Source organism: Amblyomma mixtum, chromosome 3 (assembly GCF_055824585.1).
Source record: "Amblyomma mixtum isolate Tamu chromosome 3, ASM5582458v1, whole genome shotgun sequence".
Classification (NCBI taxonomy): domain Eukaryota; kingdom Metazoa; phylum Arthropoda; class Arachnida; order Ixodida; family Ixodidae; genus Amblyomma; species Amblyomma mixtum.
Window position 1 is genome coordinate 255,904,026 of NC_143014.1, and position 14,947 is coordinate 255,918,972.

At 44.0% G+C, this 14,947-nt stretch overlaps 1 protein-coding gene across 2 annotated transcripts in view; it reads right to left on the bottom strand.

Annotated features, from left to right (window-relative positions):
• Positions 1-14,947, bottom strand: part of cutlet (chromosome transmission fidelity protein 18 homolog) — an 88,623-nt gene that overhangs the window by 53,328 nt on the left and 20,348 nt on the right. For both annotated transcript variants that reach the window (XM_089583320.1, XM_089583321.1), the window contains exons 7-13: positions 13,043-13,075; positions 12,223-12,320; positions 9,690-9,813; positions 8,091-8,206; positions 6,514-6,607; positions 2,711-2,809; positions 2,436-2,563 (exon numbers count right to left, since the gene is read on the bottom strand). In XM_089583320.1, coding sequence (XP_089439446.1) covers positions 2,436-2,563; positions 2,711-2,809; positions 6,514-6,607; positions 8,091-8,206; positions 9,690-9,813; positions 12,223-12,320; positions 13,043-13,075 — 692 coding nt within the window. The remainder of the gene's footprint in view (positions 1-2,435; positions 2,564-2,710; positions 2,810-6,513; positions 6,608-8,090; positions 8,207-9,689; positions 9,814-12,222; positions 12,321-13,042; positions 13,076-14,947) is intronic.

Genomic DNA, 14,947 nt, shown 5'->3' on the forward strand with positions numbered 1-14,947 from the left:
CATCGTCGACCATGTGCTTTTAGCTTTTGTCACTAGATGACACCACAGTATTTTGCATTTCTTAGATGGAGCAGCAACTAAGGTCCACTAAAACTTTAGCTGACGAGGAGTACATCACTGCGCCATAACAGCTTTAGGTGTGGGAACTAAAATGGATGCTATTCTATACTAAAAATGTCTGATTACTATCTCACAGGTGAGATTTATATTAATTTTTGGCACAGCACTTTTGCCAACATGCAATCACCATCACGCTCGCTGATCATGGTTTCCAGCATCAGGATACATAAAAACGGGCACTGAAAAAGTATTGGTAAAAATTTTCAACAGCATTTCCAACAAAACCATTGCAGAATCCAGCACCTTATACCAGTGCCACACGGACACATTTAATGCCATTAAGTGCTTACTGCCTTAAGTTTTAATGGCATTCGTGTGATGCCACACGCATAAATTTAATGGCATTAGCCTTACGGCCATTCACGACCTACTGAGTTCGCCACAACTCATTCGCCTGTGCAATGCGCACTCTCGTTCCCATTCCACACGCATGCAGCTTTGTTAGTAACAACTTCCTAACCAGTAGGAAATAGTTAATTCTTAACTTTCAGTCAGATGAGGCAACTATACCGCATTTTCGATGCGAAGAGCACCATTTCAACCAGCCTTATTGACAGGTACTCTTGACTTGGGTGCTGACATGCGAGTTTATGGCTACTTTTTCGACTTGTAAAGCATTAACAGCCGTATTTTCTAGAAAATCGTTTCTATATTACATTTGAACAACATTTCCCATACAGTGGAACCTCGATTATACGTCCCACGGTCATGCGACGACCCGCATTTTACGACGAATTTGTGCGGTCCCGGCAAAACCCCCATAGAGACAATGCATTAAAAACCTCGGTTATACGACGCAAATTTTAGAAGGACCCCGCTTTGTACGACGGTTGGCTCGTACCGTCTGTCAAAAAAAGGTCGTCAGCAAACGCAGGCCGGGATGTGCCGTATTTTCGCGATTCTAAGCACCCCCCCTATTTTCTGAAAAAAAAAAAAAAAAACTTTGCATGGGAATCTAAGCACCCCCGTTTTTGCGCGGAAGAGAGCGTTGCCGAGGCCGCCAAGTGCACTTGCTCTCTTGCAGTCGGAGTGTGCAGTCGGAGCCTGTGCAGTCGGAGTCCCAAGGAGGCGCGGCCTGCGTGTTGTTGTTGCGACTGAGAGAAGGATGAAAAGGAAAGCGCACGGGCCCGCCTACTGGCGTGAGCCAAGCCACCACCGCTGCTGAGGAGAGTTAAAAGATCAGAGGAAAGATAAAGAGAAAAGATAAGACGCGCGTTGGTCCCAGCAACAGATGCGTCGGCAGGAGCCGACGCTGATGAAAAAACAGATAAGCGGGCGAGGCCGCGCTCGCCCAAGCGAGGACAGCGGCGTCCACGGCGCTTTTTGTAATGGAAGTAATGGATGCTTGTGCCCCACGATAAAACTTCCGACGAAGAGGAAGTGGACAACGATGCAGAGGTTTGCGCTCCCATTCCTAGTTACGCGGATGTGTTGCAGAGCGTCGACAACATCCGGCGCTTTGCTTGCGCGCGCGACGCTGTTGGCGACCTACTGCCGGACGTGGCAGCCCTTGAAAGAAAGTTGATGCGCCGAGGTTGGGCAAAGGTGCAAAAAAAAAAAAAAAATTACAGATTTTTTTTAAACGGTAATAAAGATTTTTTTGCAAATCTGTTTCAAACAAATGCTGGGTTTTGTCTTTTTTAATCTGATTGGCGTACTTGCCGCGGGCTTGAAGCCGGTCAACAGTTTTCGGCGCAAGGCCGAGCGCCACTGGCCGCATTCTTTGATTTTCGATTATACGACACCCGGATTATACGACGGTTTCGCGCGGTCCCCTGAACGTCGTATAATCGAGGTTCCACTGTATATTGTGCTCATTAGGAATGTTTATATTCAGACGAAACTTTTGACTACCTAGCAAGCGTTATCGTCATCGTCACTTTCGATAATGGCATTAAATGTGGACGTGTAGCACCAACTCCGAAAATAATGGCATTAACAAACTTAAGGCCTTAAGCATTTACTGCCATTTCTTGTGAGCGTGTGGCACGGGTATTAGACAGCAAGCTTTCCACTGTGCTGAAAAAAATTGGGCGCTTAAAACTCTGTGTTCGGTCCCTCTATTAGCTGGTTGTGTCAGAACTGTCGATCAAATTGCACTGCAATCTATTGTTGAGAGCCACTGTTCAGATTGGCTGTTGCCAAAACTCTTTCTCCATCATACTGTTATTTCTCATTTCCAACAGTCTCAGCACAGCAACGGCTAGCCCGGTCACTAGTTAACAGCAACAGCATGCAAGACGATAAAGAAGCAATAGCACATGCACTTTCTTGCCGCGAATATGCATACTGAAAAGAAATGAATTATTCTTCACCGTCCAGTGCGTGGCTTTTGGAACACCTCTTGCAGCAGTGAAAAGAGCCCCCGCTGAATGTCCTTCTGGCCCACATTGAGTGTGCGCACATCTGTGAGCGTCAACTGCTTCTTACGGCCATGGATAAACTGCGCAGAAAAATCACCAGCCACAGGTGATGGCACTGTGCCCATGTCATATCCACACGAGCAGAGCAGTGAGGGAAACGCTATTAGACAGAGGCAGGTCTTCTGACACAGCTAGAGGCTGCGGACAAGAGGGACTCCAGACTTTACCTGGAGTGTAGAGAGACAGGATCGCACGTCATTCCCTGCCTTCTCGCACAGTGTAGCCACAGCCGTCTGGTCCCCTTTCATTCGCTCTCTCCGCATAACCTGCAACCACAGGAAAGCAAGCAGAACAGCACTTTCTCACCCCTGACCTCTTGCTATGCCCCTATTAGCAAAGCAAACACCTAAGCAGCTTCAATTATTTGCGATAACCTGTGGTACACTGTCATGCGAAACAGAACACAACTGAAGTGGTTCAGTTGTGAATGCGTGCGTGAATATAGGCAAGCCCTCAGTGAGCTGACAGCTGCACCAGCTTTCAATCTTCTGGCTTCTACTAAGACACACTGAAATGTAAAGATGAACTTGAAAGCAATGTTGCACATTGCAAACACATTCTTTGTTTAGGCATGAATTTGGGCCCGTTGTTTATCCATGAATACAGCTAGTGCAAGAAACGGGACGACAGAAAAAGAAGGACACACCACGAGTGCTCCATTCTTATGCTATCCCCGCTTCTTACGCTAGCTGTTTCCACATTCTTTGTCTGCATAACACCTACATGCATCCCTGGCATCAATTCTTCTAAAACCCCAGTTTTTTTTAGGGATGAGTTGCATGACAGCAATGGTTGAAGGCATTCCAAATAAATGTGATCATTTAAAGTAGCGTCAGTAAGGAACATGCCATGATACGGAATATAGGTGAAATAGCTGTTTCTTATAAAACACTGCTAAGAACATACAGCATAACAGACAGCTAAGATACATGGAGAAACATGCTTAGGATAAAAATAATGCTTCAGAAATTTTTCAGCATAAAGTCAAACAATACTGTCAGCCATATCTGTGCTTCCAAAGTAAGGCACCAACCACAGATGCAGCTGTCATGGTGCCAATAAGGCATAAACTCAACCAAGGAAAAAGAAAAATGTGTACGCACACATATACCATAACTGCTACAGCCAACATTCGCACATTGAGCATAGCACATGAGCATCCTGAAGGCACACTTGCTGCACAATACTCCTAGCACAACATTTTGTCTATAAGTCATTTAGAGGCAAGGAAGGCAAAAGAGAGCGAAAAGTGAACAAAGATAAAGGAAATGGACAGGTGCAAATAAGGTCAATGTAAGCCATTACGTTTTCCTCTTTTGTTTAACCTCGCAGGGAAACTTGGCACCTCCCAGCAATGGTCATCACACGACGTATCAGTCTATCAAATTAAAATTGACACTCTGAATTCCTCCTTGCTGAAAAGTTTATTTGTTCCACTGGCTCTTGCCACAAGTTTACACCCTAAATGGTAAGGGAATTATATTAATATTTTATTGAAGCTGCATACCAATAAGAATTTGCTGGTAATAAAGAAGGAACAGCAAAACCTTGTTAACTCTTATAACTCTTGTTTTTTCACTGCTTCTTTTTTTTTTGTGCTAAAACATGAACCAACTCTCTTAGCAATCCACGCTTCTGAACTACTACCTCGAAACGCTGATTACGCCGAAGCTTGCATAATGAACTCCAATACGTGTCATTCGTTTGTTACTTATTTTGAAAAATTATTGTGATGAAATTTGTCGAAGAAAAAAAAAAGGCCATCAGTCAGTGGTGTGCGGCTACTGCCATTGTGTTATCAATGCAATTGCACACTTGTCTAAGGCGGCAGTGTTTTTTGTGCTGCCGTGCCACTACAGGGGACTTCTTTTATTATGTAATTACACGCTAAGTTTGTGTCATGCCATTAACATTGCAAAATAAAGCTAGACATAAAGCTTAAACTTTGTTTACCTCAAAATTTTTAGCTATTTTACAACTTCAAGTTAATAAGGCCTTATTGCACATTACAAGTGCCACTCAAGATTTTTTTGTCCAGACCAGTGAAGATGTGAAAAATGGTTTCAATGGTTCTGCTGCCACTGAACCTTCTTAAGGGAAGACACGGGTCTTGAAATGATAAAAAATGCGAAAATTTCAATTTCAAGAAAATGGCACATTCGGGATAAATACACGCTGAAGTTCCCACCTAAAGAGTTTAAAGATCTAAACTCGACCTCCAACTAATATTATATCTAAATACTTTGCACCTACGAAGCCCAGAAATGGCGATTTAAGAATGAAATATGGCAGGGTTTTGCACTGGTTGCCTGCCACGACCGCGTCCCCGATGGCCGCCATCTTGGTTTTGGTTGAAAACTGGGCCCCTTCCCCCATATCCTAATACTGCTCACTGCTGTGGAATATTTCTGGAATGTGCACATTCCACTGTTTTTTGAGGCCTCTACAACGACCTCCGAGTGGCTGGCACAAGCACTTCAAATGCGATTTTCTCAGGTTTGTGTTTTTTGCCAACATGACTAGCCTTACGAAAGTTTTTTTTTTTTATCACATTTTTATCTTTCAATTTAAATTACTCTTACAGCATTGAACTCACAAAGAACTAAACTGTGGAGCTATGCTGTTTTTGTTTGTCTGAGTCAAACATTTCAAATTTTGTGAACCATAACTTGGACAAAATTTAACATTTTTATATGATGATGTGCATCAATAACAATATAATTAGCATAGCTCCAGATGGCAGGGCTTTGGCTACAACCCGATTTCAATCAAAACCAAAAAATACAGAAAGAAAGTGTTTTAACAATCCGTAAAAATTGAGATATACTAAAGCTAATTATATTTTTGAAAACAGGAAGAAATAACGGATATAAAGCAGTAATTTCATTAAGATATATTTAATAATAAAAATGTTCATTTCAATGATCTGCGTCTCCCCTTAACCCAATAGCATGTTCCACCTGTAAGCTATAGTTCTCACTCGCTGCTGACTCACCCTCGAGCAAGGCGATGCCTACACAGCTCCCAACTGCAAAGTGGCAGGCAGATGCCATCAGACTAGGCAAACACATCCAGCCAGTCTTGATGCCATGTCAGAGTGTTTCCCTACATTTCAGTGCTGATCTTATGTTTCTCATTCTCAAGAATAACTATGTCCCCTGCCCCGTGGGAACTCTTTGGATCGGAAGTTTGAAACGCTTTCTTCTGAATCAGTAGATGCCCTGTCTGCAGCTACAATACTAATAAAATACAGTAACTGATAGCATCCCAGTGGCACAACCTTCACACATTAAATATGCACTGCTTGTTGGAAAGGACCTTTGAAACCTGAGGCCAATCTTTCAATGCAGTGCTACACTTACCAAAAAAATGAAGCACTAAGAAAAAATATTTTCACACGTGCATGTTTTACATCCATTTGTAACTGTACCAACGGCACCTCACCTGAATAGCAACATACTTACACAACAAATCTCATAATTTACAGCATCATGGGTTTTCCCACCTATATGTTCCATCCTAAAGAAGCATATATCCACATAATAATCATGATCATAGGATGTGGAGGAACATGTCAGAAAAAAACCCTTAAGCGATCCACGGTGGAACGTTTTACTTTGTTAGCAGCCAAATGTTTCATATATTCGAGACTGACACAATAAAGTTCGTTACGTCCGAGGTGACATACTTACGTTCATTATATCCGAGGTTGCCACACGAAAGGTCATTATATCTGAAACAGCATACTAAGGTTCATTATATCCGAGGTAGTATACTAAGTTCCTATAGGCAGAATGCTAAGTTCATTCATAGCCCAGTGGGCAGGTTGCCACCTGCCACTGGCTACTGATAGAGTGTGCTTGCCATTTCCACTTGCACAGACCCTTCCAACGCTAACACATTAGTAAAATCAACAATGTTAAAACCAGCTCCTCAAAACATTTCGACAAGAAGAAAAGGCCTCCAGTACCTCCATCAGTCGATTGCACAGCCGACTCTTCTGCGTTGAAGGGAAGTGCAGCATCAGAGCAACCTGCCGCAATGGCCGCAGTGCCGGCACGTACCTGCACATTGATGCAATTACAATTGTTCAACCTCGACACCCAGCAGCAGCAGCATCTGAAGCTCTCATCTTCCTTCAGCCCTCTACTCCCCCTTCAGCCTCCCTCTGAACTTAAGTTCTCTCTGAACTCCTGCCGTAGTTTTCTTTTTTTTTTCAGCTAAGAACAGCCCTTGATGCTCCAAGGCCGCAAACAAAACCTGTTGCACTCCCACTGCTGAAGAACTGCTGCAGTAAAAAACAGCACATGAGGTTCATTCTACTGCCATAAAAGCAAACACCTGGACTCTAGTGCCTCCATAAAATGGCTAAAGTATAGCAATGTATATTGCTTAGCATATTAGCATATAAAAAGCATCGAATATATTCTGATACAATTTATTAAAGGTGCACCATTGTTAGTGCAAATTACAGATAGCCAAAGGCTTCTTATACAGCAGAACCCCGCTATAGTAAACCCGGATATCGTAAAGTGAAACTGCAATCCCATTTCACCTTCCATAGACGAGTGTACATTTTTTTTCCCCATTATAGTAAAGATTTTTTTCAAAGAAATGGCTATAGTGAAGAGCGTCTGGTAGCAGAATGATGACAATGCGGCTCGCTTGAGGCCGACATTCGGAGACAAATAGATACCAAAGACGATAAAGCGGTGCTCTTTGAGATAGCTTCACCACCTCGCTCGGAAGCTGGGAGGAGAAGCCAACTTCTTGAACTCTTTGGGGCGGTGAAGCAAAGCATGCAGCGCGCCCGTAAAAAAAAACATCAGGCTGCGAACGCAGAAAGAAGGCGGCGCGGGTCGCTGACAAAGGAATGACAGTAAAAAGAAAAGGCTGAAGATTCGCAGCACGTCAGCACGAAGCACAGGGAAGCGGCGGCAAGAAACGGAGGCGCAGCCACACTGCATGAGCAGTACCGCCGCTCCACGTCTGTGTCGCGCAGGTTTCTTAACCATTGCCTCCTAAACGACACTGAGGCTGCGGTAAATGACGCCGTGTTCACGCAAAACTTTGATTTTCACAAGCAATCCAACTCGCGTTCTATTCGTAGCTACATTGTATTTGAGCAAATGCAGTACTTCCATAAGACGTAAACAAAATCTAAAATGCGAAAACATGAGATCTGATAACTGAAGATAAATAATTATCACATAAACGGATGATTAAAGCAGGATGTAAAGTATTTCTGAGTGTTTCTTTTATAAATCAACACTGTGTTTAGTAAGTAGCCAATCAATTACCAGACAGCATCCTCAGAGGCATGCCATCACCAACAATTGATATAGTAAAGACCCTGACATAGTAAAGATTTCTGCTGGTCCGAGTCACTTTACTATTGAGGGGTTCTACTGTAGCTGGGAAAGCTCCACCAGCATCAAGTGCCCAGTAACAGAAGAAACTTTACACATTCAAACAGGCAACTGCGTGAAAAGAAACACTGGAGAGAGCAATTTGCTACACATATCAAATGCAGAATAAGATGCTCACAGTTCATTGCAGATACAGATAACGGGTCTGAGCAGCAAGCTTCCTTCCTTCTTTTTCTTCTTTCCTGTAGACTGGCCAGTGCACTTGATCATATTGACCAGCACATTGATGGAAGCCTAATGTCAATTAATTGAAAAGAAGAAAGAAAGCAAACAGCACCAAATTCTTAGGCTCTACACAAAACAGCAAAGCAAAACTCCCGACCTTACTATGAGCTAGTCAAACCAGCACACCCGTTCACACCACAGTTCTGATGCAATGCACCACAACAGCAGCATGTCATGACCATTACAAAGGTAGGCCTGTTCTGTGAGGTACCCACAACCCAAGCAGACAATTATAGTTTGCAGCAAGCTCACATATAGACTACATACTAGTGCACTTAGGGCAGTAGCTAAGCTCCATTCAACGTGTATAAATGCATGTTTTATCACTCATGCACAGCAGCAAAGGCTTCAAAGGGGTGCAGCAAGGATATGCAAGGACCAGGACGTGCCATGGTGTGGCACCAGCCCTTTTCACATGGTTGTTAGTCAGCCTGTACACACCTTTCAAGGCTTGTGCTCAAACCGCATGCAAATTAACAAAGGGAGTCACCATTTTAGTCAACCTTACCATCACTGACAAAGAGAAAACTATAGTGGAATGTTAGATTTTCAGAACAAACATCGAAGCTGCTGCTTCAACCACATCGTTTATCGGCATGACGGGTGGGAAGAGTAGGCAGGATTTGACAATTTGCCACACTACCTGGTAAGCGCTTTTCTAGAGCAGGATTACAAAGCAGCTAGGCTAGCTGGCAGAAGTTCCTCTCAAGGTATGAATAATGCAACAACAACAAAACAAGAAGATGTTTGCCTTCAAAGCATACTCACTTCTCTATTTCTAATACCATGTTTGCAAGTATGCCAATTCACCCGCTTCAATCCTATGAGCACCCATTCCGAAAAGGTGGTACACTACACCCTGGCAGCCACAATGCACCACTTGGAAGAAAAAATGGTTGATGTGGATAGCACCTTTGCAACATGTGGTGATAAAGTTTCACACCTACCTGAAGTAAATGCTAAAAGGTAATTTATTATTTTCCTTCATAGCATGTTTTGGTGTGCATTGCCGGAACTCACAATTCCCAGTAAAAAAAAAAACAGTTTTCTGTGCCTCACCTCGTCACTCACTGCTAGATCACTAAATACTGAGATGCACACAAACAATATTCCAAAGTAGGCACTGCTTCTCAGATGAAAACACAGGGACCTGTACCGTTTACTTGCATCAACAACAGGCTTTGTGCCGCCTCGAAGAAAAAAAGACTGAAACTCAAATGTCCGCTTACACAGCGGTTTGAGAACTAATATGAGAAGGTACTGAAGCAGTTATTGCTGACAACACCCTGCAGTGCATGTTACACCACTGACTCACAGACATCACTAACCCAAAGATGGCACAAAGTGAGTTCTGATTCTGAAATATCATATTCAAGAGATGGCCTTGTTGTTGCATTCCTGAGAATTCTCACTACAAGGAATTTTCTTGGGTTCATGACTTTGACTTGTAACCTCACAAATGGGCTCTGAACAGTCAATGAAAGTATCTCACAGGTGGTGCGCCGTCAATCTCATCGATGACAAGGCAGTTTGGTCGTGGGTCCTGTCCCAGTACAGCCTTCATTTGTGTGGCAGTCTCCAGTACAGTCTTAAACACGTCAGGACTTCTGTCATCACTGCAGAGCCAAATATATATAAAAAAAATTTTCAAACATGTAGTGTGCTTCACTTTTCAGAAAAACATATACAGCCCAACCCCACTGCAATGAACGCCACTACAACAAAATTTCCGCCACAATGTAGCATTTCCGATTCCCTGTCAGCTAACCATATAAGGTAATGCAATTATTTCCCTCACTGTACACTATTTAGGAGTGAGGTTCCACTTCAATGACGTTTTTGCGACTAACCAGCTTCTTTCTTTTTTCCCAAATTAAGTATGCCAATCATGTTTGGTTCCACCAAAAACAGCCTCCATTTTCATTTTCAATGGCTCCACTGACATTCCCTGCAGAACAGGCATATATTCACGGACGTGCGCTTAGATGAGATCTGGCGCACAAGTGCTTGCAACAGTTTTGCTAACAGCACGGACTCTGTGCTTGCAACCCGCGGCCGTTGGTATGTGGCGGCTTTCGGCTGTTCAACTTTTTCACTCGCTTCGCTGAATAAGGCTGGACGGGAATCAGTTGTAAACTCATTTCAATAGACTTTTAGCATAGCACATACCGCTACCGCTTGCCGCTTAGTGCACACCATCAGAGCACATGCGCAGATCGCCTTGCAGGCACCAGATGGCGCCAGGTGCCAGCTAGCTGCACGTAGGCCTGCCATATTGGGGCCAATCAGCGCATGCGCACTGGCGGTGTGCGGTATGTGGCAGCAATATGTGCAATGCTAAAAGCCTCTAAAGTGAAGTCATTTTGTCGCCAGCGACAAGTAACAACATCAGACCTTTTATGACTAGTGATGGCCAGTGCCAAAGTGCTTCCGCTGCAGCTTTAGTGCAGAACACATTAGGCCTAGCAACACCGAGCAAATGGTGTGTACAATCCGCTATCAGGCCAGGTGGCACTTCAATGCAGGAATTGCGCTGCAGGTGTGAGCGCACTTTAATCTCATTTTTGCTCCATAGGCGAGCACCCTGATAACATTTTTTTTTTCCCCTTTCTGGTGCCCCTAGCACAGCAAGGCACGCCAGTATGTTCAAACTGCGTGTCACAAAATGTCTTCGAAGAATCGGAACAACCACTTTACTGCTGCATTGTCCAAAACACTAACTTCAAAATCGATGCTCTACTTAACACACAGTGACGTAAGCACATGTGCGCCTCGTAGACACCAAAATTCGTAGACACCTCGTAGACACCAAAAGAAACCAAAGCGCCGCAACAGTCAGCCACTGCAGCGGCTTCTCTGCAGTGCATTGGTGCAAGCAGAGTGAAGCATCCTGCCTGCTTTTAGGGCTCCGCTTTTAAGCACCCATTTGTGGGTTGAGTGGCATCCTTCGCCGCCACCATCGGCCTAACCGGGTGCCAAACATAAACACAAACACGTGTGTGTCACGAGGGCATATAGAGTGCCACCGCTCACTCAAAGATGGCGCCAGAGTGGTATGTGCCATAGTGTGCCGTCCTCCAAACGTCGATTCCATAATCAGAAACACGGCACAGCATGATTGGAGATCTGTCAGAGGCAGCGGCTGTGAAACGCCCCCACGCATCACCTGCGCGCTGCCTACCTCAATCCCACGATAGCAAGGCAGTCGCACCACGCTTCGCTCTGTCTGCAGCGGCTGCTGTGAAATGTGCAGCCCGAGACAGATGATCCGCGTCAGCCACTCCACCCGCATCGTTCTCTTCCTAGTATAAACTGTCTACCTATATAACGATATAGTCTCAGCAGCTCTTTCTGAACAATGAGAGACGCAACCAGCCAAAGAGCTTCGCCTGCCATTGTTGCTAAACAAGCTGCCTGAGCAGAGGCTCACTGCCGCCGCCTCTGAGAGGACCCAGGTGTGAGCAGCGCCGAAGCGGAGGCAAGGCGCCGATCACTTAATGGTAGAAGTGAGTTTAATGCAATGCATTAACTGGTGCTCATGTGTGCAGTGTGTTTGCATGCATCCTGAACTCTGGACAAGGTGTGCAGGATGCATGCAAACACACTGCACACATTGAAACCAGTCAGGCATTCCTTTAAACGCATTCTACCATTAAATGCTAAGCAAGTCTCAAATATGACCGTATATCACTGCCAAATGACAAAAGCCTATTAATAGTGGTCTCCAGAATAATCAGACATGTCAGACATGAAAGTGCAGGGAAGATTTAACATCAGACTATCATAATGCTCCCAATTACACATACAAAAATCCACTTCATAACAGTTTACACAGGTTACAAATATTTGAATTTATCTGTATCTGGCTGCATTTACAACATCCATAAGGAAGGTGCTTGTAAAAACTGCTTCTTTCATTGACAAAAAGGAATGAACTGCTCTGGATGGCAATCCAACAAGACAGGGCTAAAATACAAAGCATGCACGAACACATGCACATGCACACAGAGTTAAACGTCCCGAACCTGGCATTGAGTTCCACTACATTGTAACCAGCGTGCCTTGCAATGACATGAGCCAGCGTCGTCTTTCCAAGGCCTGGTGGACCATAGAGGAGGACCACCTACAACCATAGAATAAGGACCATTAAATGACTAAAACATTCTCTTAACAAGCATCGAAACCACTTGTTCTGCACATTGTGTAGTCTATACAGGCTCTGCAGCATTCAAAGACACATGTAACTGTTAGGTACTTATGACACAAGACCAAATGAAAGCCTTTTTATAACACTGTCAGCACTAAACTTTGAGCATTATCTGCTCATTAGCTTAGCTGTGACCCCTCCACGATAGTTGCCATGCTACTGTAGAATACAGTAATGTTAAAAGCATAACAGAAGAGCAGACATGTTCGAAGTGCTTTATGTTCTGTATCGCATGAAAAGTTTGTGCTGGAGAACTCAAGCTTTCCTCTTCAGTGCCACTCTGTTAGCACTGCACAAAAATATTGCCACTTGAGCTACAAGCAAAAATGAAACCCAGGTAGCCTGTGATCACACTGCCACCCAAAAAGCCCCATGCAGAAAGTGCAGTATTATACGCCAGTTTCCAAAGCACCATCACGCACCAAAGGCAATGGTATACCATTGCCCTTTGACAAATTTTGTGTTCATTGTGATGACTTCGAGTAATATGCAGGTACGTATACTGTAGGAATGCAATACAAGAATTGATGATATCTGGCTAAGAAGTGCAAAGAACTTTTAACAGAATGTTTGGCACCCAGTAGCCTCTACAAATTTCATGAAACAGTTTCAATGACTGCAAAAGTGCCAGGACTTGCCTTTTGCTGAGGCCTTTTATGTTCATCCAGTTCCTACACAAAAAGTAAATGAGAAATGAGTAAACATATCAGGACAACAAAACCAGTATACAGAGTGATATAGTTTACCATCACCACACTTACAAGTGAGCTTCAGTAAGCGGCTGCTTCAGACGTGGTTACTACATTTAGCAACAGATGTGAATGTAATGAAAGGCCCGTGAAGCAATTAATCTTCCAGCTTACCAAATAAACTTGCACAATAAACAGAGCCCACACAGTTCTCATCATTCTTGCCAAACACTACTTTACTACAAGCAATATAACAAATCTTGAAAGTCTGCTCAAATGCTGCGATGCTGCAGTCAATAATATAGAACACACATGTAATTAAATATGAAGTAATAAAAAGATAGCACAGCCTTCAGGGCTTTGAGCATACAGTCTCAATGCAGGGCTATTAGCTGGGGCTCTTCCCTTTCATTGCATACAATTAGCAGGCAGAAGGGACAACCGAGAGGACAATGTGCAAGAAGTTTCAAAGGTACTTAGGGGAAGGGGAAAGCATAGCAAAAATTCAAATACACAGTCCTGGATTCAGTTTTTTTTTGTTTTTTTAGCTGCAAAGCAAAACCAGTATGCTAAAGCTTCCGCACAGAACCACTACAAGACACGTGCGCTCACAAAGCGCTCACAGTGCCGCATTTTCTGCTCCATTGTCTGCCTCATCTCAATGGATATGGACACGACTTCGCCACTTCACCCTCGCATGCTCACCGCCGATATTGGCAGCATAGAACTGTACCAAAACATAGTGCAGTGCCTTGGTGAGTGTGGCAATCACCGCAAACACATCTGTTCTTAGCCCACTGCTATGGTGAGCAAGCAAGAATGGCGCCCCAGGCTGCTCCAAACAGCAGCTGTAGAGCGCTGCAAACAGCTTGCTGCTTTGCTCATAGGTGGCACTGCCATCTGCTAACCTCCAGAAATTTGCCACTGGTTCTGGCTCAATCTTTACTCGGACTTATGCAACTGGTAAGATTTTAAAAATGTGGCGCAACTTGCTTGATGATGTAGCTGTTCCCTGCTTCCTGGTTGGATGGATAAAACTCCTTATTGGTTTCCAATACACTATTATAGAGCCAGGATGGGTGGGCCTCCTAGTCCGGCAGTACATTGGCCCGATACACTGGCTTTCTGGAAGCCTGATACAAAATTACACTTCGACTGTAGCCATCTGCAGCGTGCTCCTGTTAATATCAGCGGGCTCAACGGGACAGAAATAGGCTGCTGGCTATATCAGCATCTCTTAACATTTTAAAATATCTTTATACCTCAGCTGTAACTGACGCATGGTGGAAGTAATGCTTGCATTACTGGAAAAAGTGCAACAGCCCTCATGCAGCTCTAGAATATGGTGTCCGTACTCCTTTAAGTACACTGCGGTACAATTCTTAGAATGGCCTCCAATCGCCCATCTTGTGCCAGCCGCAGCCACTCCATTCCAGTCATTTCTTAAAACTTGCCAGTCCACTCAACTCTTGGCCATCCGTGATTATGTTTTTCTTCTTCAGTGTACAGTCCGACACCCTAACAGACTTCACAAGTAAACTGTGCTCCGTCGACCAGGTTTTTTGGGGCACGGATCCTGGAGGCTCGGCTACACCATTATTAATTTCTAAATTGTGATCATGGAGTCCTTTACGGTGTAGACGCCATGAGTTGCAATCAAACGGAGAGGAAAACTTTGAGGAGCAATTTTTAAATGTACTTTTCTCAGTAATAAATGCACCTTTTGCTGCTGAACAAACATCAACATACCTTCGAAGGAGCCACAGAATCAATGTTTACATAGACCAAAAACTGGATCGAATTGTTATTTGCGTTCCTTTAAGTGTTATGACAATAATCGCATACTCTAGAATC